The following is a 25,110-nucleotide window of genomic DNA, read 5'->3' on the forward strand; positions in this document are numbered from 1 at the left end:
GGGAGGCCGTGGGGCTGCCCAGGGACGTGCAAGGAGTTGTGCGGGGAGCGGCGCCGAGGCACGCAGGGGGCTGCAGGGGTGTGCGGGGGGGGGTCGGGGGAGCAGCACCGGCGCGCAGGGGGGCCGGCGCTGGGGCCGGGGGGATGCCGGGCGGCCGGCAGCGGAGCCGGGGCACTGCCCGGGAGCCTGCCCGTCCTACGGGCGCCCGTTTTCCCGGCGCTGCCGCCCGGCCGGGCCCTCCCCGCCGCCTCCGCCAGCCCCCCCGCCCCCCCCCCCCCCCCGGAGCATCCCCCCGCCCCCGCCGGGCTCCGGGGCCGCTTTAAAAGGCGCAGCTCCCCGCTCCGCCCAGCTCGGCACCGCGGAGCGCACCATGCCCGCCGCAGCCGGCCCCGGCCCGGGGAGCGCGGCCGCCCCGCCGCCCGCCCGCCTCTGCCTGCTGGCCCTGGCGCTGCCGCTGGCGCTGGGGCGCGGGGCCGCGGCCGAGCCCGCCCGCACCGTCTACACCAACCACTGGGCCGTGCGGGTGCGGGGGGGCCCCGCCGAGGCCGCCCGCCTCGCCGCTGCCTACGGGTACATCAGCCTGGGGCAGGTAAGGGGCGGCGGGGGCGGGCAGGTGCTGGGGAGCGGGGGCTGCGGGGGGTCCCGGGAGCGGGGAGGCGGCGGGGGGGTCCCGGGAGCAGGAGCCTGCATGGAATCCCGGGGCGCTGCCGGCGGTCCTGGGACCGGAGAGGCGCCGGGGTTCCCGGGAGCAGGAGCCTGCCGGGGGTCCCGGGGAGCTGCCGGGAGTCCCGGGACCGGGGAGGCGCTGGGGTTCCGGAGGAGCTGCCGGGGGTCCCGGGAGCGGGAGCCGGGCCCCGGAGCGCCCGGGACGGGGCCGATGCGGCGGCGCCCCCCGCGGGTACCCTGCCCGCAGCCCGCTCCCGCACCGGCGGCGCGTTGCACAAGTTCCTCCCACCCCGGAAAGTTCCATCTGTGGATTTAACAAACTTTGGACTCTCTGGCCCGGCTTTATCGGAGATTTTGGGAACACGAAGAACTTTTGCTTTCAGTCCCCCGCAGCACGTGGGTGGCTCCAAGGCCACTTTTGTCCCGGCGGCTCCTTTTCCTCTCCATTACTTCGCCCGCTCTGCAGAGCCAGGTGTGGGCTGGTGTCCTCCAGCTCTCGCCTCCCGCACCACCCGGCTGCTCCGCACCGCTCCGCCTGGGCGGCACTGCAGGTTCCTTTCCTGCCCAAGGTGTCTCCTGGGCTATAAATTATAACCTTGCTTTATATCACAACCCTGCTTTTAAGTATAATTAAAGTCACGGGGTGCTGCGTAAGCAAATTTTCAGGGGGGGTGGGTGCTGATCAGGGACACTGGCTTCTGCACTGGTGTCTGTGACCTCCTGTGGGGGATAACCCCTCGTGTCCCACCCTCTGTCTCCTACCTGCTGTGCTTGGCCCTTGTCCCACCAAGGAGAAAATCACATTATTCAAATGCCTCTATCACAGGGCTGGGCGAATGTGGTTGTGCAACCCAAAGGGCTTTTCAGTGCTTATCCCTGTTCAGCCAGAGAATATCTTGATTGAGCTTCCCACTCTCCCGATTTGCATCAGCCTAACGTCAGCTCCTCGGTCAGGGTTTTGCTGTGTCCTTTCCCCACTGTTACATCTGCTCCCTCCTGGCATCCTGGCTTTCCTGAGCTTGTCCCCCGTGGCCCTTGGGCACAATGTGGCCCCGCTGGAGCATCCATCCCTTCCCCCGCCCCCCCCCCCCCCCGCCAGGCCTTTCCCGGGGCAGCCCGGCTGGAGACCAAGGGAAATATTTCTGTGGTTGCATCAGGGTGTTCCTGGCTCCCGCCTTTCCCGCGGATACTGGGAGCTCGTGCACCACTGGGGCTTCCCCAGCTGTTCTCAACACCCTGCCTTCAGCTCTCCAGCTCCCATGAGCCCCTTGGGCTTTTCCCACAGGAGCTTTTCCAGGGCTAAACTCTGAGGAACCACTTTCCCTGTGTGTGTGCACTTGTGGATGATGTTTGCTGCATTGTGCTCTGGGTTCATGGTGTGCCGAGCCCCGTGGGGGCCTGCGTGCCCTCAGCTTCCCCTGCCGCATCCTCTGCTTGTGGAGCTGCCAGGGACAGCGCTGTCCCTGGTGAGATGTGCCCTCCCAGGGGGCCTGATCCTGTGCAAAACCTGTTGGAAAACCCTGCCAAGGGCATGTCACCCTGCCCTGGGGAGATGTTTGGGTGGAGGCAAGTGCTAGAGTCCAACACGATGAGGGAGGAGGAGAGGGGACGGGTCACGGTGTGGCTCGGCTGGGTGCAAGGGAGGCTCAGCCCTGCACTGGTGGCTTGTGACTTTTCCTCCAAGATGCAATTCCAGGGACTGTTGACATGCTCCTGGCTGGGAAGAGCATCACTGGGATTTGCAGCTTGTGTGTCTGCCCCATACCCAAGCTGTCCCCAAGTGTTCCTGTGCCCAACCCATGCACCAAGACACTCTTAAGTCCTTCTGGGTCATGGCAGTGCGACATTTCCCCAAGGGAATCATTTGTGTCAACTTTTAGTTAAGTGAAGCAAACAATTAAACAAAAGGAAAAGCTTTTACACCCCCAGACGCCTGCTTGTTCCTCCCTGCTGGTCTTTGTTTGCTGTGCTGAGCTGGGGCGAGCTGGGACAGGCCCTGGCCGAGGGCTGTGTGGTCCTGGTGCCCTGGGCAGTGCCTTCCCCACTGTCCTGGGGGTGGTGATGAGTCTGTTCCTATCCCAGTAGCAGGATTTACACGAATTTTCCCCTGTGTGGTGTCCAACACTAAGTTTTGGGAAGGCTTGCACCTCCTCAGCAGTCTCACCTGCAGTGCAGGAGGCAGACAGGATTCATTTTGGGCTGGAATTGGAGCTTTCCTGGATTCCAAGGGATGCCGGAGGAATGGTGCCCTCGCAGCCCTGGGCTCAGTCCTTACTGGGCTGAATCCCACTGTGATTATTGAATGATGTTCCCAAAGGCAGGAGCTCAGTGGCTGGAGCCCTCGTCCCCAGTGGGTACGGGTGGTGTCCCCAGGAGGGGAGCAGTCATGGCCTCCCTGACTGGCTCCATCCTGGAGGGCACCAGTGCTGATGCAGCTGTGCTTTGCAGGAATGGGGTGGTGTGGGTGAGATGCTGGAGGACTTTGCTATGATGGGGAGCGAAGGAACAGGCTCAGCAATGCTCTGACTGGCTCTAGTGCTGCCCTCTGTAGCGTCCAGCTCCCCAAAATCTCTCCTTTGCCATGTCTCTAGCTGCAAGTGATCCTGAACCTGCTCAAAATACTAATGGCTGTTAATGAGGCAGGGCAGGCACTGTCTTTGGCATTGGGGGAGCTGGGTGATGCTGCAGGAGCATCTCCTGGGTGCCTCTCCCTGCCCCAGTGCCACCTGTGGAGGGCTTACAGGTGGTACCAGGATTTGGGGGAAAAGGGAAATGGAAAATTCAGGATTGGGAGGTGGTCACACTTCTTGCAGTCTTAATACTGTTAATAACAGTGTTTATAGAGTAATCCCTGTTGGCAAGGGTCGCTGGTTCAACCCCCCAGTTAACTCTGAGGCTAAATCAGGCTGCTCAGAGCCTCAGCTGGGTGAGATTTGAAGCTCTCCAAGGATGGAGATCCCACCACCTCCACAGGTCTGTGTGTGACCACCCTACCCAAAGAATTACTCTCTTTATACCCAAATAGGATTTCTCCCCTTGCAACTTGCCTCATCGTTTTGCAGTGCATCTCCATCTCCCCCTAACCACCCAAGTACCGCAGGGGCTACAAATAGCTCCTTCAGCTTCAAGCTCTTCCCCATTTGGACAGATGACATTGGCAAACGTGATTTTCTGGAAGTGGAGCCATCGACACCCTCAGCATAGTGAGGATGGCTTTGCAGGGTGCGAAACGTGTTCACGTTGCTTCTGGCTTGCTCCACCTGCAGCCCAGCTGAGCAGGGCAACACAGCCAGGGCTTCCTCTGCCTCAGTTAGAGAGGGGGAAGAAAACCTCCTCGTTTTTGTTGAGGTACATATTCAAATTGCCTTGAAATCTCAAATTTCTCCTGGAACTTCAGCCCAAAACTGTGAATCAATTGGGGAAAATTAGAATTGACTCTTGTGGAAATGAGAACCTCCTGTGCACATTCTTGGCAGAAGTTAGATGTCTGAAAAATCAAGGTTGATCTTTGTAAATGCAGTTGGGGAGGGAACAAGCTTGTCTGGAGCTGCTCAGCATGGTCTCCTGGGCTGCGGTGGGTGGGCTTTGTAACCGCAGTTGGTGGCAACCTGGACTAGCTCCTCTGTGGTGGAGCTGGGACTTTTCAGCACGAGCCACTGGCTGCTCAGAGGCTGAGGGGTGTGATTGCTCAGCTGGCCAGGAAAAGTCAGCCCTTGGTAAAGTCCTGCTACTTGCCTCTTGGGTGCTCCACTGGGTTCTCCGGCATCCCCATCACTGTGGCCGTGGGGTTGTGGTCTTGCTGGTGCTGGATGCAAGAGAAAACCCAGCTCTCCTGGGCGTCTCTGGTACTCCCATCCCCAGGGGTGGCATTGCAGAGCCCTCACTGAGCTGACTGACCTCAAGGAGGAAAACAAATGCTTTTCCTTTAAAAAATCATATGGCATTTTAAAATTTTTCTCCTTAGAATACCTTAGGTGGAAAGGGGCCTCTGGAGGTCGCAGGGTCCCACCTCTGCCCCGAGTAGGGCTGGCTTTTGAGTTAGCCCCAACAAGAGAAGGTTTTTCTTACTTTTTTCCTTCCATAAGTCCCAGGAGGATAAAGAACCTGGGGCACAGGGTGCTTTTCCTGCTGCTCTGGCCACATATCCCCAGAGCCTGGGATGGGGTCATCACCGTCCCCATCCTCTTACCGATTTGCATCGCATGGTAAGTTTGTATTTATTTCTGAAAAGCCCCGTGCCCATGCCGATGGGGAACAGCTTCTTCAGCTGATGCTTGTTTACAGAGTGTGATCCTGTTATGATGAGTGCCGGAGGGACCGGACATGAGAATAAACTCATTATTATAAACCTGCAAACTGCAGGCTGAGCCGGGGGTGCAGAGCTGAACCACCCGGGCTGCCGGATTGGGATTTCCAGGCAGAGCGAGCAAGAAGCAGGGTAGCCTTGCACAAGTTTTCCCTAAAATATAGGGAAGTTGGAGCAACCTCCTTCCCCTTCCTAAGTATAAGTGGATTTGAGGAATGGATTTTAAAAGCCAAATGCATATTGCAATGATCAACCACTTTGCATGTAGATGTTAAAGGAAAATGCCTAGCTATGCTGTAATGCAAAGAAAAAGGCAGGGAGGGGGGGAGTTTTAAATGAACTTGAGTGGAAACAAATTATGAAAATCACACTAACAGCAGTAAAGTCAATGAAACGACATTATGGCATAAAAGGCAGAGCAAAGCTAATTAAATATTTAATGCTTGTAAGAGGTAGTGGCACATCTCAAGGTACTAAATGTGATAAAGATGTTAGTAGTTGTCATCATCTGCCTCAGTATCTGGTTTGGACAAACCTGTTTGCTCCCCACTGTCCCAGTCTGGCCTCAGGGATGTCACCCCGGCTCTTGGGTAGCAGAGGGGGGCTCGTAGCGTGGCTCAGCCCTGGTCCTGGGAGCCAGGTGTAGGGACTGCTGCTAGCTCCCTGCAGCATCCAGCTCCTGGCCATGGGACAGGGTTTCCTGGGAAAGAAAACAAACCTCAGGGAAAAGGGAATTTATAGAAGAGACTCGGCTTGTAGTGAAATTGTGTGACCTGGGAGCTGCGTGTCAGTGAGTGCAGCTTTTGGGTCATTCCCATCCCTACGGCTGTGACTCCCTGTGGGATGCTCATCATGTGGTGCCTGACTGAGATAGCCTGGCTCCTTGTGTACCCCCAGGACTTTATCCATGTTTTTGGGATGGAAAAAGAGGAGTTGCAGCATCTCCAGCTGCCGGGATGAGAGGGCTGGAAGCAGTGCAGCCACCCTGGGGCTTGGCAGGGTGGTGTGGCTGGCATGGTGTATTGATGCAAATGTGGGATGTTTCAGCGCTGTGCAAGAAAAAAACAGGGCAAAAACTTGTAAAAGAGGAGCGTGGGGCTTCCAGAGCTGGAGAGAGCCAGTGGGGCTGCCTTTCCCAGTCGCCTTTGCTCCTGGGCTGCACTTACTGCTGGAGAGGGGCTCTAGGCTGGGGCATGTGTTATACATCCCTTGGAGGGGGTAGTTGGTTTGCTTGGAGAGTTGTGGGGGTTTTTTTATTTTTGTTTCCTCCTGCTGCCATCCCTGACTCCAGGCTAAGCACACTGCTGTCCTGTCCTTCCCAGGAGCATCCCAGGGCTAGAAGGAATTGCATTCACTTCTCTTTACGGGGCTGTTCTTGCTGCTGGGGCGAAGCTGGAGAGTCGGGTGGGGAAAGGCAGCATGATGAGGCACAGCTCCCCCGGCTCCGCCACAGCTGCTGAGCTCATTTTTAGCTCATTATTTCTGCTTGGAAGCTGATGGAAGGCAGTTTGCAAAGATGCGTTTAATGGGTGAAAATTCATAAAAATGTTTTCCAGGCTCTGTTGTGCTGGTGCAGCATCCAGCCACCAGCGCTGTTTGCCACGGTGGTGGCACGGGGGTTACTGCCAGCATCCCACATCCCTTCCCTGAACCCTGGCTGTGCCAGGGAGCTTTGTATGAGCAAGGGATTGCGGTGTGGGGCACAGCTGCATTGGTGCACAAAGGGGATGCTGCCAGCACTGAAATGAGGGGCACCACAGGAAAACCTCGTTTTATTTTATTTTTTTACAAAACCCTTCTCTTTTTGCAGATCGGGAGCTTGGAAAACTACTATCACTTTCACCACAGCAAGACGTTTAAGCGTTCGACGCTGAGCAGCCGGGGACCACACAACTTCCTCCGCATGGACCCCAAGGTACGGGGCCGGGCAGCCTGGGGTCCCCCTGCCTCTGTGGGTGCTGGCAGGATGGGGGTCCCCACTTCCCCCTGGAGGAGTCTGTTGGCTTGGTCTGGGTCAAGCGTGAGCCCAGGCATCTTGTGATGACATGTTATCCTTGAACCACAGCCCTGTGCATGCACGGGGTGACTCATTGGACATGGGTATGTCGATTGGTGATGAAAAATACTTAAAGTGACTAAATGCTAACATCTGCCTGAAAGGCGGGAGGAAGAAAAAGGGGGAAAAGCCTTCCAGGACAGAAAGGCTGTTGCATGCTTGGGGTGTTGATCCAGTTGCCACAACACTTGCTGCCTCAATGGTTGCTATGTGTGAAATCCTTGGCAATAGCTCTGCATTGCTTTTTCCTAGAGCAAGCATCCAAAGGGATTTTCAGCGCAGCTGAATTGACAAAAGTAATGGGGAGGTGGGGGGGAGAAGGCAAGGAGGGACAGGCGGGACTTGGGTGAGCTGGGCTTGGGGTGGCGGGGAAGGGCTGTGGCTCTGCCTCCACTTTCCTCCTCCCTCAGCTCCACTGGGTGCTAGAGTCCTGTGAGATATTACTTCTGCAGAGCGGGGAAGGGTTGATGTGTGGGGAGGGTCTGTATTTTGTGGGGAGGGGGACATAAACTCAGGAAAATCCATTGCGGTGAAGATACCTGTGCTGCAGCGAGGTGCTGGTGCTTGCACTGATCCCCGGCCACGCTTGGGATGCTCTTTCCCAAGACATTTCCAACTCACCCAGCACAACATGTACCATCTGCATCTCTCCAGACCCACGCAGCGCCCTGCTTTCCCCAGCCAGCCAACTTTCCGGAGAGATTTGCTGTTAAATATTTAGACAGGGTCTGTAGCACGTTTCTGAGGAGGCACACGTGTGGCTGCCTTGCCAGCAGGGGAAACCTCAGCAAGGAGAGCGTCAGTGCCCTGGAAGTGTGCTGGGCTCTAATTAAAGCTGTTTGCCCCCGGGGAGGTGCACAGGCACCCCAGCAAATGAGAAATTAAGCTCTGCAATTGAAATACCTCCATTTAAATCAGTCGAGTTATAATGCAAACCGAATCAATTGGCTTTTACTCCTATTAACGTTTACCTTGTCTTGTTCTATGGACTGCAAGCTAGAGCAATTAGCTCCTGTTCTTAGTCCTTTGTTATCACTTGGAGTTCCAGACCTCTTAGCATGTGTGATCTCTTCCCATCTCCCATGCACATTTGCAAATCATTGTGGAGATGTCTCGGCATCTGGATGGCACTGGCTTAGCTGTGTGGTGCAGGAGAATATCACCATGAGGCACAAGGAACCATGAGCTGGAATAGCGAAGATAGAAACAAGTCTTGCAGAAATCCCAAAGAACCAGCGGATCTGATCATTTGCAGATGTTGGGTGGTTCGTGCCTTCCAGGGGCTATTGTTTCCAGCGCAGTTATTTATCTGTTTGTTCTGCCGTGGAGGCTGGTGGCATGACAGCCAGGTCCTGGCAAGAGGACCACGGCCGAGCCCTCCATCCCAGGGATTTGGGTAGCTGGGGAGGGGGAGACCTAGCGGACATGGGGCAGCACCCAGGGTCCTGGTCCCCATGGGACCACACTGCTGCTGAGCTCTCCTCTTGCCCAAGAGCCCCCCGTGGCCGGTGCCTGCTCTGTTGGGGGCTGATATGAGCCAAGCGATGTGGCAGGTGATGGAAAGCAGGAGGGACATAGCAAATCCAGTGAATCCGGGGGCAGTTTGTGGCGGTGAGAGTAAGAGGTGCAGAGGGACAGTGGGATGCAGGATGGGGTCATGCCATGCTGTGCCACCCCTCTCAGGCTCCACTCGTGGCTCTCATCATTGTAAACACTCCTGGCTTGCTGGGATGCTCCTGTTGGTCCTTGCAGTGCTTGAGCCTTCAGCCTCACTGCTCCAGTCTCTTAATCCTTATCGGAGGATGTCACAGCCTCAGTCCCTGTGCCTCTGGCCATGTCCTGGAGCAAAATTAACCCCACCTAAATTACTTCTGCTGTGCTTTATGGCAAACATGCTGGAGTCATCTTGTTCGTCCTGGATCTCTGCTTTAATTGCTGCACATCCACTGGAACAAGCCAGGCTATTGCTTTTCTGGAGTCACATAGGGGGTTGCATCCTCACCTATGCTGGTTATAGTGTTTGGTGGAGCTGCCCTGGGTGATGGGATCCCTGCATCACCCACTGAAAATCTCAAAGTAAGGGGGAACATAAAAAGCTGCCTCTGTTTCCAGCAAGGGTGAAGGATTAGACTTGGTGTACACCTTGTGCCTCCTCGCAGGGTCCTTTGGTGCCACTCACAGTTACCTCGTTATTGCTGATTAGGGTTTGCAGAGGCAGAGCAGGGACCCCCTGGGCTCAGAACTTTGTTGTAACAGTTTTGGTCATTTCTAATAGTAAAAAGATATATTTTTTTTTAATTTCCGAGAAGCTTTTCCCCGCACCCTGGAGGAGTGATGGAAGTCGGTCTGAGTTTCACAAGCTGTGGGAGCTGTTGCAGGGATGCCCCGGGCTCCTTCCTGCTCCCCCGTTGTCTTCCCACACCAGCTGCATGGATTTAGCAACTCTCCCTTGAAATCAATGCCATTAAACCACTGATTTATCTGTGTCCACACAAGACTTCTCCATCGACTCCCGGCTGGCAGTGCTGGGGTCGATCAGGAGCATTTTTAAGATGAAGATGTCCCCAGGAGGCACTGCAGCTTGTGGCAAAACCCTGAAAAATCCCATGTCTTCCCGTTGTTACTGCATCCAACAAAAGGACAGGCGATCGCTGTGGCTTGGCCAGTGAGACCTGCGGTAACACTGCCGAAGAGTGCTGCTTTAAGGAGCCATGTCCTCTATTTAACATACATATTTTATTTTTTTTGTTAGCTAGACCATGGAGTTGTATTTTTGCTTCCAATGCTTAAATCCATCGTTGTATAACCAAAGCAGGATGCTGTCGTCAGCCGAGGCAGCATGGAAACTCATTTTTCTATGAAATATATATATATTTTTTCATTTTGACAGTATTTTTTTCTTTAAAATATGTATGAGTTTAAAAACCAAGCTCTAGGCTGGAAACTGCTGGGTTTCTGATACGCACAGCTCCCCATCCACCTCCATCCAAGTCAGACAGCTATAAACCGTGCAAGAAGAACGTGGTTCAGCCGACAGTTTTACATAAATAAGCCCAACAAAAACTTGCAATTTGGATTTTTATTCTTTTAGTTACAAAACCTTAGTCACAAGAATAGAAACATCCCACAAGCAGCTCTGCTGTTCCCAAAAGACCCTGAGAAAGTGTCTGGCAAGGAGGGACGTGCCACGAAGCCCCACCAGCTCATCCTCTGGTCCTTCCCTTCTCCCCCCAGCATAAGCACATGTGAAGATTTGGTCTATAAATTATTTTTACAACCTATTTTCAAGAAACCTGGACTTTATCTGCATGCTGAAGGCAGGAGAGCCCTTTTTGTGGGTAATGAAGGGCCTGGGGGAAAAAACGCTCGCTGGGGATGGGATGCGGCTGCTCCTGAACTGGTACCTTAGGCAGCTCCCGCTGCAGTGGCGCAGGCAAACACCAGCGTTTCCCAATCCCAGCCTTTTCCGGCTCATTTCCCGTTTGATCTCTCTGTATGTCATGCCCCACTGAAAAGCAAACAAATGTCAGAGCAGTCAGCCCCAAGGCCACATCGCCCGCAGCTGGTGCCAAAAATGCCTGTCTGGAGCTGGCCACGTCCCCTGAGAGTTGCCACAGCCATGTGTGGTCATCCTGTATTTTTGGGAAATGTGTGTTGTGCTGGGATAAAGCCCTTGATTTTGTTATTTTATCAGGAGGGGAGGAGCTCTAAGGATGAGCAGCCCTGGAGCCAGGTGCTGGAGTTTTGGGGCTGAGCTACTGCTGCTGCCTCCCAGCTGGGGGGAAGGATCAGCCCCAAAATTAAGCAAGAAACCTGAATCTTCTCCAGCACTTTGACTAAACACTGAAATATGTGGTTCATCTCTAGCGGGACCTCAGCACGTGCTTCAGTGCTTCGTTAAGCCGGCGGGGGTTTAGGCACGCGCTTGGAGGCGACGTTACTTGTGCTCAAGGGTTTTGCTGCACCAGGAGAGGAATCTGGTCCCTGGCACAGAGACCACACAGAGCTGAGCTTGCCCTGTCCGCCTGCCTATCCATCCTTTATCCCCCAAAATGGAGCTACTACCTCTGCAGCAGCTTTGGCCAAGGAGATGGGGTTTTGCTGGATCTTGGGGTGATGCTGGGATGGGTGGAGGCTGCAGTTTGCACTGCTTCTGCGTCCCCCATCCCATTGCAGCGGGCGATGCTGACCCACGGCTCTGCTTGCAGGTGGACTGGCTGCAGCAGCAGGAGGTGAAGCGGCGGGTGAAGAGGCAGGTCCGAGGCGAGCCGCATGCCCTGCCCTTCAACGACCCAGTGTGGCCCAACATGTGGTACCTGGTGGGTATCTCCCGGCTGCCGCCCCATGAGGAACCCGCTGCTTTACAGCCGGGCAGGGGATTTGTTTTTAATTAAACGCATCATCAATCTTTGCTCAGTCTGGCCAGTAACGAAACACCTTAATCTCAGCAAATGTGCTTGGCAGCAGCATTTAAAAATTGTACATTAGTATATGTGAGAGTCTAGTCTGAAGTGTTTTACCATCATTAACAGCCCCTCGTTATGGCCTGCGCAGCGAAGGCTGGGGAGCAGCACTGCTGCATTTTACCTGTGTTTGCTGCAATATCCGTTTGCTGCAAATAGAGCTGCAACCATCTATTGGCAATATCATTTTTCTTCTGCCTGCTTCGTTGGTCTGTGTTTGACAAGAAAATTCATTGAAAATTAAGAGCAGAAAGGAAATGAACACTTCAAAACTAAAGAGCCCTCAGTATTTGAAATAGAAGAGGAAAAAAATAATAGGGAGAAAGTGCGGCCTGGATTAACTGCTGCTGGATGGCTTTGATCAGTGGAGTAAAGTTATAACAAATCATATGAGTTATATGGCAGGGGGTGGGATGTAAATATATTTTCTGGTTGATTAAATGAGCTCGCAGCCTGGCTGCTCACTTAGATAGGCCGAAATGGGCTTGCAGCCCTTTTGTAGCTGTGTTTTTTCCCCCTAGCACTGTAGTGATAAAAGCAGTCGCTGCAGGTCGGAGATGAACATCCTGGCAGCCTGGCAGAGGGGCTACACTGGCAAAAACGTGGTGGTCACCATCCTCGATGACGGCATAGAGAGGAACCACCCTGACCTCCTGCAAAACTATGTGAGCTGGGGGGGGACGGGCTGGGGCTGGTCCTCGCAGTGAATTGATTTATGGAGAATTTCAGCATGTAAACACAGCTTAAGTCTGTGCATTGGCAGATTAGTAGAATAGTGTTTTTTTTTTAAAAAAAAAAGCTCAAGATGTTTTTAAGAAGGAAACGAGCTTTTTAGACAAGAGGGTTTGGGGAAAACTCCCTTTGCAGCTGCCTGGGAAGTGGCCGCCTCCCTCCGGCTCACCAGGGCAGAGCCAAAAACCTGCATGAACCCGCACAGCCCCAGCTCAAACCCCAGACGGCTGCGGGGGGGGACGACGGACGGTGCTGGAACCAGCAGAATTTGGGGTTCAGAGGAGCTGTCCCTGACACAGCAGGCTGTTTCCCTTGGGGAAAAATGCAGGGCTGCAGCACAGATCTATCCTGAGCAAATAGTCAGAAACCAAGGGGAAAATGGCATTTTGTGCCCGGCTTGGCTCTGCTGCCCATTGGGCTGGCTGCAGGTGAAGCAGGACCGTGCCACTGCTGAGGCTGCTTTGTCCTGCGCTCTGCTGGTAAATCGGGTCTAATGGTGGCAATATGTTTTCAGGACCCTCTTGCAAGCTACGATGTCAACGGGAACGACCACGACCCAACTCCACGCTATGATGCCAGCAATGAGAATAAGTACGTAGTGCTAATTGCCACGGAGCCGGTGGCTGTGTGACCGGGTCATGCGGGAGTCCCCGGGGCTGGGTGGCCCCCCTGGGGGGTCTTCCAGGTCTGTAGCCTTTCCTCATCCCCAGCACTGCAGAGGATGCTGCGTTATGGGCTTTGCACAGGGTCATTGCGTTTAATGCAAATGCAGCCTGTGGCAACTGTGCTAATTGCGAATGAGCCCTTGGGCCACAAAACAACAGGTTGGGAGTTGGGGGTTTCTCACCATGATCAGGGATTAAACCACGAGTTGAGCTGGGTGGGTTAGATGTCAAAGCTTGGATGTGCTTTCTGAGCTCCAGTCAAAGCAGGATGGGCACGTGGTGGCAGATGTGGAAACGAAATGGGAATGCAAAGAGCAGATTGCACCTCCATGCAAGATGCAAAGAGCAAATTGCATCGAGGTGCAAAATGCAAACAGCAAATTGCTTTCTGCATTGGTTTCATCCATCCCCTGGCTCCTTGCTGTGGGTTTTGGGTAAAGGCTCTCCAGCTCTTGGGGCCATTTCCCTCCACTGCTCCGGCCTCGGGACTGGTTTCTGAGTGCTGAGTGGGGGTTGGCTGGAGGGATCCTTTGCCATGGGACACCAGCTCATGGGGGATTTCTCTTTGCAGGCATGGCACTCGCTGTGCGGGGGAAGTGGCAGCGGCGGCAAACAACTCGTACTGCGTCGTGGGCATTGCCTACAATGCACGCATTGGAGGTGAGGCTGGCACCTGCCTGCAGCTCCCCTGCCCTTCGCCATCTCCCCAAGGGACTGCAGCCACCCTGGCTGCGCCGGTGGGCTCCCGGGGTGGGTGGTAGGATGCGGTTCCCCCAAATATTGCCAGGAGAGTCTCCTCCTTCGTGCCCTGGCTGCAGGGAGCCCCGGGGGAGCTTGGGGGAGGATGGGGTGATAGGGGGTTGAGGGGACCCTGGCTCCATGTATTTCAGGGTGGAGACCTTCTGCTTGGGCTGCATCCTTGCTGTGAGGATGCGTGTGGATTGAGGATGTGGTGGTTTCACCCCAACAGTCCACGGCTGCTCACAGGGGGGCTGTGCCTGGGGTGGCTGCATTTGCTGTGGTCAGTGGTGCTGGTTTAGCTTCAGAGCTGAAATCACCTGTTTGTGAGGTTAATGTCTTCAGATGAGCCGCTTGTGGTGGGGGGTCTGGAGGGACCCCCAAAGTACCTTCGTGGTGAAAAAACCAAGGGGGGGGCAGGGCAGGGCTGTACAGCGCGGGGGACCTTCGCCTGGTCCCTCAAATAACACAATGCGCGGGAAGCAAATGAATGTTTATCACCAAATTGGAGGTATATATGGTATAGCACCTGCCACGGAGATGGGGGTGTCGGGGGCTTGGGAGTGCGGTGTCCCATCTGTGTGGCTGGCAGGACCATGCAGGAGACAGATGCCTGGAACGGGGTCCTCGCCAGGGGATTTAGCCCCATCTCTGGCACAGGTGGAACAGGAGGGTTTTATTTCTGCAACCCCTCCTGCCACCCCAGCGCTGGGAGAAGTCACCATCAGGAGCATGGACCCAAGCGCCCATGGGTGGATTCAGGGCTGAGTTCCTTTTCTCAGCTTGTTCACCCTGGCTGTGCAAGAAGAGCATTTTTAAGGGTTGTGTCTGCACTGGGACCATGCCCGCACGAGTCCTGCTCCTGGCCAAGCACCATCAATGGTTCCCTGTGCCGGGAAAATCCCCTGAGGGAAGAAATAACCCTGGGGAGGGTGAATGGCAGGGTGGCACGGGCTTCTTAGCAAGATGGCTTCTTGCTTCTTAGAAGCTCCTTGCCTCTAAAAATTCACCTCCCAGCACACGCCAAACAGCAGCAGAGCAAGGCAAATCTCCTGGGGGGGTTTAGAGCAGTTTTGCATCCTGCAGGATCAGGCCATTGCCTTCGTGCTCCTTTTCAAGCCCATTTCTCTGCAGCAGCCATGGAGAAGAGCGTTACTTGTTGACTTTATAACGACCTATGGGTCTCATTTTAATTTGCTGCCTTTAACGAGTGCCTTGCCTTGGGGGTGTGCTGGGGAGGTGTTGAGTGAGATAAGGCACCTGGCAGAGGGCTGGGGCCGTGGGCTTCCCACAGCATGAACAGGCAAAGGGGAAAAATAAAATCATAGCCATATCAAGTTTGGGATCATGGAGGAAAGTACTCTTTAGCTGCAGCGAGAGTGATTTTAGATGGATTACGCAAATAAAGCAGCGATTAATGAGCAGAACTTGTTGGGGAAGCCTATTTGTCACACTCAGAAAGCTACCATCTAATTTTACTGGCTGCTCTTCAGCGCTCTTGCGTTTCTTTTTATTTGCTCCAGGCAAAATGCATTGCTGCTCAAGAAACAAAAAGGGCTCCAGCTATTCCTCCTCCTCCTTTCCCCTTCCTCAGACGCTTGCTTTGGAGGCCAGTATGGCTCCCTGCGTGGCAAAGAGCTCATTTATTTTGCAGCATCCTTCCCCCCTCCCTCCTGCTCCCCATTATTTAACCTGGGGTTTTCTGCATTTGTGGGTGGTTGTCTCTGGGCTGGCTTTGGGCTGTTTTGGGCTGACTTTGAGCTAAATTTGGGTTGGCTTTGGGTTGACTTGAAGCTGACTTTGGGCTCGCTGATGAATGTGCCCATATTTAGCAAGTGCAGAAAACCATCCCTCAAGTGGTTTTACTTGCTGCGCCGCAGCTGGGCACGGCTCAGACACGGGGCTCAGCTTTTCACTCCTTCTCCTCATATTTTCTTGTTAACATGACAAAGAGAGGAAGTTTTTGGGAACTGCTCTGCTCCTTGGTTTTATATTTCTAAGCTTGTTTTTGGCTGGTAGGGGACAGCGCTGGAAAGAGATATTTGAGTTGACTGGTGTCCAGAGTGCAGCTGCAGCTGTAATGACATCTGCCTGCATTTGTTTGCTTTAAGAAAAAATACATGTGGAAGGGGAAATGCATTTTTATAAACCAGACTCTCCCTGGCTGGCGAAATAGGATGCTGAAATTTTCAGCATCTCTTGTCCTGTAAGGACTGTTTCTGGGCAGTCCTTTGGGGTGCCTGGCACCCTCTGCCCACCGTGCAAGGGGGAAATCCGGCGGGGAAAGGGTGATGGGCAGCAGAGAGGGTTGTAACCCTCACGTTGCAGCAGTTGGAGGCTGGGGGTGTGCAGCAATCCCCCCAGCTGGTCCTGCCACGGTTGGTGGGCTCTGCCCGTGAGCCGCCCTGGCTGGTGCCTGTGGGTATTCCCAGCCTCAAGTGAGGTTATCCCAGGTGGCATCGTCGTCCTGTCATGGGCTGGGGTCCTGGCTCTGCTTTGTGCAGACCACAGCCTGGGGGTTCTCCTGGAGCTTCTCCTCCTCCCAGGCACCGCTGGCATCAGCTGGGCAGTAACAGGCTTCGGGAACAGTCACAGTTGTCCCCACTCATGGGGAGAGGCTTCATCCTGCTGGTGTGCCCAAAGCCAAGAGTCTGTGAGCATTCAGGAAACACTGGTATCTTCCAGGTGGAGGAGTGAATTAGCTGATTAATTACAAGGAGGAAAAATTTTTTTAGCAGGGGGATTTTGCCACCAGCAAGTGCAGCACCGCTTCTACTGCCCAATCCCCCCCGATGGAGGGGAAGTAAATGTTAACCCCCCTTTCTCCATCACTTGCCATGAAGCCAACAACACAGAAACCTTTCCAAAATAGCTCCCCAGCATCCCTCCGCTGGGCTCGTTAGCGTGCGGGGCCGCGGGTTGAAGCTATTCCAGGCGCGCTCAAGCCATGTGGTTTCTGCCGCCGTTAACAAAACCCTTTGATTGCAATCCTCGCACTTTCATCCAAGCCATTAAGCCCTAATGTCTGATGTTTTTGTGCTTTTAGGCATTCGTATGTTAGATGGCGATGTAACAGATGTTGTTGAAGCGAAGTCGCTTGGCATCAGACCCGATTACATTGACATTTACAGCGCGAGCTGGGGGCCAGATGATGATGGGAAGACAGTTGATGGACCTGGTCTATTGGCCAAACAGGCTTTTGAGCATGGCATTAAAAAGGTGTGGATCCTGCAGCGCCCAGACGCGCTCGCCCTCCTCCTCCTGCCCCATGGGGAATGCGTGCCAGGGCCATGGCTGGCCCGGGGTCTGGCGCGGGGACGGGCGGCTCAGCCCCCCGAGGCGATGGCATCGCTAGGGCCGGGGTGGGGGTGGGGGGGGCGAATCATCTCTAATTTTTCCTAGTTTTCCCCGGCGTCCCTAAGAGCTCCGGTGGATTTTGCAGCTGAGGGTGGTGACGGCGGGAGGTGCCCAGCGATGGCGCGGCCCCGGCAGGACCCCTCAGCACGGCCGGCTGCTGGGCAGAGCTCCGGCAGGGCAGGCAGGCCCCAGGTTGAGTTGCGAAGCTCTGCCGGGCTGAGAAAGCCAAAGCTGTTCTTGGAGGGGGGGTGACTTTGCACCTCAAAATATCCCCCCGGGTGCTGGTATGGAGGGAAGTGGCTGCCCCCCCGGCATCTTCATCCCCTGCTCCTTCACCCTCCCCAGGGCCCCGGTATCCTCTCCCAGGGGTCTCCATCACACTAAGCATTTCCCTGGTTTTCAACCCAGACTAGTGGCCGTGTCATGGCTGGGGAGGCGACACGGGTGCCGCCACAGAATCCGGCCACGGGGGCACAGGAGAAATTCAGATTATTGTCCCTGAAGTCCTCCAGTGAGAGTTTTCAGCTGGTGTCATATGTGATTGACAGCTGTCAGTCCCCATTGGGGATCTCCTGGCCTTCCTGTGCCCCTTCTCTTTTTGGGCGATTTTAAAAAATGCCCAATATTGGCTAAAAGCATCAGGAAAAAGACCTTTCTTGGCAGCTCGGCAGGTGCCGCAGGAAGTGTTGCGGCAGCTTGGGACTCTGCAGCGAGTGTCCCCTGGGTGCTTTGGCAAATTTGGGGTTGGGGTTTTGCCGCTGGCAGCCCCAGGCTGGGCTTGGAACCCCTGCCCATTTTGCTCCCTGCCTCCACTCCTGCCTCTGCTGCCTCTTCTCGAAGTGCACAGGGATTTGGGGTGGCCACGGGCCGGCGAGCGCAGCCTGCCTGTTATCTAAAAATAGGGTGGAGTGTTTTTCCCACTATTTACTTGATTTCCTGCCGGGGCGGTGAGCCTGCCGAGGAACCCATTGAAGTGCTGGGGAGTTCACGCCGTGTCAATACGGGGGAAACAAGCTGCTTTTTAGACCTTATTTTTCCATGCTGGATCAAATGGGCGGCAGCAGGGTACTTGCCCGGCACAGCCCCGCTGTTTCGGGATGCTTGTTTCTGTCTCCCAGGGGATTTCAGACCCTGTCAGCCTTATTTCTGCCCCCCCCCACTGCCACATGTATTTGTGGCACCCACTGTCCTGCATGCACAGCTCTTAATTACCAACTTCTTAAATAACGAGGAAAGCTGCAAGCAGATAGTTAGCTGCCACCTTTAGCCCGAGTGAACAGCTGTAACTGAGTTATAAATCCTTAAAATTGAGTTTTTAATGGAAACATTAAAATAACCTTTATCTATTAGCGATAGGACTGCACTGGGGTAATTTATCCTCTTGTTTCTCGCTCCAGCCACACACACCTTATTAGTTCCCAAGCTAACAGGGGGATATTTATCCTGGGCGCTCTCATGGAGTGCCGTTGGGCAGACACCCAAGCCCCAGCTACTCCATGGAAGCGGGGAGATGCTGTGCATCTCACATCCAACCAATGTGCTGATGGGGTGAGCCGGAGCATCCCCAGCCTTGGCCAGGGAGGGATTCCCTGGTTTAAATGATCTGGATCCAGGCTTTGTAGTGGCCAGGAGCCCCTCACCAGGATGGTGTTGGCTTAGGAGGATGGTAAATGAAGGAGATGGGTGTTTGGGGTCTGCTTGTGAAAATCTTGGTAGTTGTTTGTTGGAGGGCAAAGGGTAAGAGTGGCTTTATTGAATCCAAGGGAGTTGCAATACGCGGTGAGCTCACTCTGCTGGGAAACACTGTCAGGTGTTAGATGTGTGTTGCTCTAGTGTCATTGATATGCCTGTTTGTGTCCTCGTGCAACCATGCTGGCTCCGAACCCACTTTTCTCCAGCGCAGCCCTGCCTGGGCATCATGGGGGTGTGGGGTTTGGACCAGAACCGAGCAGCCTTTCCCAGCACCCGCAGCTGCAACGCTCGAGGTGCAGGGTACAAGGGAGGTCTGGGCCCCCCATCTACTGATCCAAATCAAAATCGTTGCTACATCTCCGCACGCCTTTGGCGATTGGTGCCTGGTTTTATTCCTCCAGTTAGTGATTTAGGAGAGACTGAGTTGCATGCAGCAGGGCTTATCCTTGGAGATGGGTGGATTTTAGTGTTGGAGAGCCGGATGGCCACTGCCTGCACTGAGCACGGGGGCTGGGATGCTGCTGCCTTGGAGATCCAGGGAACCCTGGAAGGTGGGACTGGAGATGCCAGCAGCAAGCTTGGTGGGCTGGCAAGCTGAGTTGAGCTCTCCGTGATGCGGGGCAGGGCAGTAATTCCCTTTGCAACTGCACTTTTTCTTGAAGAGTCCCAGACAGCTCTATTAATCTTTGCTAGGGAAATACCCACCCAGTTTGGCTGCGAGGCAGCCCAGATAATGAAAACTTTCATAAAGTAACAAGAGAGCCTGACTTAGCCTGTGTATCCAGAGGCAGGGTCAGCTCGGAGAGCCTCTGCCCCAGGAGGAGGGCGAGACAGGTAATAAACCATCCCTCTCCCCCCGGTGCTTAAAACCCACAATAAATCCCAGTGAATTCCTCTGGAGCAAAGCTGGTTTTTTTATTTATTATGATTATTCTTCTTATTATTTTTTGTGGAGGAAGCTGCCACAGAGCAGTGGGAGGGAGGTAAACACCAGATCTGCCCAGTCTAGCGCTGAAATCTCTCCGTGGCAGGAGTAGCCGCGGGGAGGATGAGGCTGCTCCGCCGCTGCCGCCGTGTGCTTCCATCGCCTGCCAAGCCCTCCCCGGAGAGCCCTGCCTTGCGAGGCGTGGAAGCAACCCAGCCACTTCATTTCCTGCCCCAAACCCCCTTGGGCCACCAAAAATCCTCCCTTGGGACTGTGGCAGGCTGTTTGTGAATCCCCAGGGGGCTGGGTTATTCCTGGGTGCCCTTGGCAGCAGTTTGGATGGAGGGGGTGAGTGGGGCTTGCCCCTGCGCCATCGCCTTCATTAGGGGCCCTTCGTTGGCACTGCGGCCACCGCTGCTGGGCGGGATTTTCCCGCAGCTCCGGGGAGGTCTGGGCAGCTGGTGCACCCCTCCCACCCCCCCAATTCCCGGTGGGCTCCTGCAGCTGTACCCGGTGGGGATGGCTCCATCAGATGTTCCTGCCAAGCGGTGGGGAGGAGAGAAAAGGCCAGGATTGAAAAAATAAAAAACATACAAAAGGAACCTAAAAGATAGGTCAGGGGATCGTTTCTGGTAGTTTGGGTGGGTTCGCAATGAGCTTTGTGGGCTCAAGATGAGGGAGACATGGGTTTTGGGGCTGTCCCTGCCAGTTCCTCCCACAGGGCCATCCCTGCACCCCAGAAAGCACCGTGCCGGGTGTTACTGCTTTGTCCAGGGGCTCTGAGCACCTGAGATGTTTTCCCCCAGGAGAGACCATGGAAGATGCCAAAATCCCTGTCGCCGGAGGCTCTCCCATCCTCGCGGGGAGCTGCTGCCTGTAAAACAGGGGCTGGTTGAGCTGAGGGACACGTTTGCAGGTGTTGATGCAGGGGGCTGAGCGCTGGACAGGATGGGACCTATCCTTCCACCCTAACCTAAGCCCATATCCAGACCCAAACCCAGGCTTACTGACGGCATCCCAGCGCTGGCGGGGGGCTGCCCCCTCCTCCCTGTGCCGAGATGGCCTCTCATCCCAGGCAAATGCCTCCTCTCACCCCCCCTGCCCCCTCTCTGCCCACAGGGCCGCAGGGGTCTGGGGTCCATTTTCGTCTGGGCGTCAGGGAACGGCGGCAGAGAGGGCGATTACTGCTCCTGCGACGGCTACACCAACAGCATCTACACCATCTCCATCAGCAGCACCACCGAGAACGGCTACAAGCCCTGGTACCTGGAGGAGTGTGCCTCCACCCTTGCCACCACCTACAGCAGCGGGGCTTTTTATGAGCGGAAAATAGTAAGTTTTACCCCGATGTCACATGGGGCAGCATCCCCTGGATGTTTTCTACGTGGCTGGGCTGGATGATTGTTCAGTTGTAAGAGCCAAGCTTTGCCCTTAGTCCTGCAGTGAGTTTTGCTTGTGGTTTTTTATGGTGGAGCAAAAATTACTCTTGGGAATTGCTCAGGGATGTGGCTGGTAAATGGGTGAAAGGGCTGGAGGTTTGCAAAAATACTAGTGCAAATATTTACCCGTTCCCCAAAGTGCTTGCTCACTGTCCCTTGCTTAAAAAAAAAAAAAAAAAAAAAAAAAAAGTTTTGAGGATTTTTAGCCTGAGAGAGAAAAAAGAGGGAGGATGGAGGTGTTTGGTAGGGATGTGGCAACCCCAAATGGGGAGCAGAGATTTTCAGAGCCCAGGAATTGCCTGAGGGTGTATGCACACGTGGATCAGTCTGGTTTTCCCTGCTGCCCAGGCTGTATTTGCCCTGTCCCAACAGCTGCTGTGGTCTCATCACAGCAAGGCCTCTTGTTACCAATGTCCCTGCGCATCATCTGAACCTTGGGCAGTGAGACATCGCCCACTGGCACGGTGCCTTATCCGAGCTGGGAGGGAGTTTTGCACCCAAATTAGGGGATTTTTTGGGGGGAGGAGCATTGTGGGGTTCTTTTACAAGTCTTTTTTAAATTATTTTTATTCAGGAGTGATTTGTTTGGGCCATAAATTATTAATTTCCACCCAGACAACAGTCCAAGTGCCATTTTCATGGCACTCAGGAGCATTTGCATGGCAGATACTAGCACTAGTCTAGTGCTGCTGGAGCATTATGGGGCAAAAAAGCAGCTTCCAGAGGCACTTCGGGGAGAAACTGGGTGGCACGTCACTCCTGCTCCAGAAATCACCAGATTAACTCAAAACCTAGGAGACTTTTAAAAATGTAACCAACAGAGCATCTCTGCCTACCTCCCCTCTCCAAGCTTTTGGTGCTCAAGTATTGTGCTCTCTCCTGAAACAAAAAAGCTGGAAATGGCGCTTTTTCTTGCCTTTTCCTGTCCCATGCAAATGGAAATTCTTGCCCAACACCAGGAGCTGAAGCTTTTAAGGAAAGTGTTTAATATGGCACAGCTCAACATGCACCCATGGGTGCATACTCACGCCAGATCTGTCCCACTCACACTGCTCCATCTGTGACTTTTCCTCCAGCTGATCCACAGTGAAATTGGTTTTTTTTTTTTCCCCTTTCAAACAGTTTTTGCACCTTTGAACAAAGGAACATGTAAGCAGGGGTGTTTTCTTCTGTGCCAAGTATATCTGCAGCCCATTTTTGGGGGCTCTGGGCAGCCTGATGGCATGGGAACCATGGCAGGGGTTGGGTACCTGCTGGCTCAGCTCCCTGCTGGCAGCATTCCAAGCAAACCTGGGGTGCTCGGTGGGGTAGTGCCCACGCTGGGAGCATCCCAACAGCGTAGGGGCTGCAGCTCCTCTCTCCACAGGTCACCACAGATCTCCGGCACCGCTGCACAGACGGCCACACTGGCACCTCCGTGTCCGCCCCCATGGTTGCGGGCATCATTGCTTTGGCTTTGGAGGCAAAGTAAGTGTCACCTCGCCACCAGCTTGTGGGGGAAATGTTTCCACATTTAGTATCTGGAGAACAAAATCAGAAAGGAAAAAGGTGGGTGTTTTTCCTCTGGAGCAACTCAAAATGGGGCAAAGTTATTCTAAACTGCTCCTTTTTGGCAAGGTTTGATATGGTGTTGTTGTTTTGCATCTAATCTTCCTGCAGGTGTTTTATTGAGCTAATTCTTCTCTTGTTGCCATCTGTTGAAAAGTTGGGGTTGGTGAGATAAGTCAGGCTTTTCATTTGGTGCATTGAAACTGCTGACAGTCAGCTCCAACAGGAGTTTTATAAATGCTTCCTGGAAAAAAAATGTCAGAAAACATCACAGAAAATGGAAAATGTCTGTAGAAGTGATGGTTTTCAGCAAGTGTTTCATTCCTGGGGGAAAAGGACTACTTTTGCATAATGTCAAAAACCCACATGGTGTGTGACCAGCAGTGACAGGATTCCCAGTTCAAAGGAGCTGCTCTGCCTCTTGCCTCCATCCTGGTCCTATCCTGGTCCTGTTGTGGTTCCCCAGCCCAGGAGCAGTCCCTGTGAGGCACCAGGCTTACCCCTTGGGCATCTCTGTGTTGCTTCATGGAACATCTTCTCATAAGCTTATTATTAATTTTATGGGGTGGAAATAAAAATAAGGCTGGGAATAAGCCACAGGGCAGAACTGTGCTTGCATCCAGGGATGGTGATCACAGTGTGTCGATCCCAGTCCCTCTCCTGCAGCTTAGTCCCAGCACCTGGATCAGGTGGGCATGTTTCTAGAGATGCCTTTTTCATATATTAAGAGCTTGAGATGTAATTTTTGAATTGTTTAGCTGAGGCGTAACACGCAACATTAAGTACCAGAGCTTGGTGCTCAGGCACTCCATTATGACACGAAGGAATAAATTGAATTTCTTTTCTTCACCGTTGCTCAAGAGCAATATAAATCCCAGCTTGAGATGCCGAAGAACTGACTGTAAGAAAAATGTGGAAAATTCTTCAGCAATATCCCTGGGCTGGGGTCTTGTGGGGGGCTCAAAAGCACCAGTGCTCAGTGTCCAGCACCCTGAACAGAGAAACCTCACTGAAACCCAGCCTAGACAGGGGGCTGGAAACACTTTGGGTTTCATGTTTCTGTTAAATAAGCAACCCAGGGTTTTTTTCCAGCAATTTTTGCTGTTATTCCTATAAAGGGAAGGTTTGCTCAGCACTGTGTATCAGCAAGCTGCCGAGCCCAGTACCCTGCCTCAGGATGTGCTTCCTTCCTGTTCTCCTGCAAGAAAATGGGGAAAACCTCCTTGATTTGCTTCAGTTATACCCTGGAGCGTGAGCACTAAAGCCCCTTGGCCAGGAATAAGTCCTGCAATGCCCACGGGCACATGGCATCCCTCTCTGGGATACCCCCCTCTGCTGGGGCACTGCAAGTGATGGTCAACCTCCAGGCAGGGTGTCAGCATTTAAATCAGCAATTCATGCTCTTTTGGAGCAGGAAAGAGGATTTTTTTGTTTTTGTTTTTGGGTTTTTTTTTAACCCAGTGGGGGTCCCTGCTGCTGCTGGGAAGACTGGGAGCAGCAGAGCCATCCCATGAACCGTATGTTGTTGCAGCCCCCTGCTCACCTGGAGAGATGTCCAGCATCTGCTGGTCAAAACCTCACGGCCAGTGCACCTGCGAGCGTCTGACTGGAAGACCAACGGTGCGGGGCATAAAGGTGAGGGGTGTGGGAGCGAAGGTGGCATGGTAAAAATGGCCACCCAAGGGAAAACAAAGGTCCCCAGAGCTTTGCTCATGGAGGCGTTCCCCCTGGGTGGCCACTTTCAGCTGCTTGGGAGCTCCTGCCATCAGGTGGTTGAGCAGAGAGAGGAGAGGGCAGTAATTTATGGGGCAGTGTGCTTAGAAGCCTTACTTGATGGAGGTTTGGAAGCTTTGCTTGGTGGCGGCTCTCCTGAGCTACAACATGGGCTGCTCCCAGCGATGTTTTTTTCCATGGTGCCAGTGTGAATTTGAGGTGTAACATGGGCAGGCCACATGTTGGAGCACCTCATACCCCAACAAGGACAACTCCGTGCCTTCCCTGATGGTTGAAGGATGACCCACCAAGCACTAGGAGGACATCCTGATCCCTGCTTGGAAAGCAGTGGGTTTCTGAGTCTTCTCTCTTTCCAGTTAGCCATCTATATGGCTTCGGTCTGGTGGATGCAGATGCTATTGTGGTGGAAGCCAAGAGGTGGAAGGCGGTTCCTCCCCAGCAGGTCTGCGTGGGAAGCCTGGACAGAGTGCCCAAGTGAGTGGTTGTGGGGTGGGGGCCTCTCCCAGGGCATGTGGCTGCTTGGAAGGAGCTTTGGTGGAGCTGGCTCTTGTGATGCAAAGGCTCAGCTTGGCATTTGGAAAGGAAAATTAGGAGTCAGGGGGGCCAGGACAAGCCCATGTGCAAGCGAGGTGGATTTTTCGGTCAGTGACCCACACTGTCCACCCCAGTTTGTTGTCAACTGTTTGTTGAGCCAGAAGTGCCCACCTGGGGTCTTGATGAGGAGCAGGTCCCACAGGGGCTCTCTGGGACCAGCTTTGACAGTGAGTGATTTATTTTGCATGCTTTCGC

At 54.0% G+C, this 25,110-nt stretch overlaps 1 protein-coding gene across 1 annotated transcript in view; it reads left to right on the forward strand.

Annotated features, from left to right (window-relative positions):
* The first annotated feature begins 390 nt into the window (after window positions 1–390).
* Window positions 391–25,110, forward strand: part of PCSK6 (proprotein convertase subtilisin/kexin type 6) — a 36,263-nt gene continuing 11,543 nt past the window's right edge. Inside the window, exons 1-11 of the mRNA XM_037394772.1 lie at window positions 391–589; window positions 6,783–6,887; window positions 11,237–11,347; window positions 12,013–12,156; window positions 12,738–12,814; window positions 13,460–13,548; window positions 16,673–16,845; window positions 20,720–20,932; window positions 22,406–22,506; window positions 24,119–24,222; window positions 24,678–24,795. Of these exons, the coding sequence (XP_037250669.1) occupies window positions 6,876–6,887; window positions 11,237–11,347; window positions 12,013–12,156; window positions 12,738–12,814; window positions 13,460–13,548; window positions 16,673–16,845; window positions 20,720–20,932; window positions 22,406–22,506; window positions 24,119–24,222; window positions 24,678–24,795 (1,142 nt within the window). The 5' untranslated portion in view covers window positions 391–589; window positions 6,783–6,875. The remainder of the gene's footprint in view (window positions 590–6,782; window positions 6,888–11,236; window positions 11,348–12,012; window positions 12,157–12,737; window positions 12,815–13,459; window positions 13,549–16,672; window positions 16,846–20,719; window positions 20,933–22,405; window positions 22,507–24,118; window positions 24,223–24,677; window positions 24,796–25,110) is intronic.

Source organism: Falco rusticolus, chromosome 7 (genome assembly GCF_015220075.1).
Source record: "Falco rusticolus isolate bFalRus1 chromosome 7, bFalRus1.pri, whole genome shotgun sequence".
In the NCBI taxonomy this organism is placed as follows: Eukaryota; Metazoa; Chordata; class Aves; order Falconiformes; family Falconidae; genus Falco; species Falco rusticolus.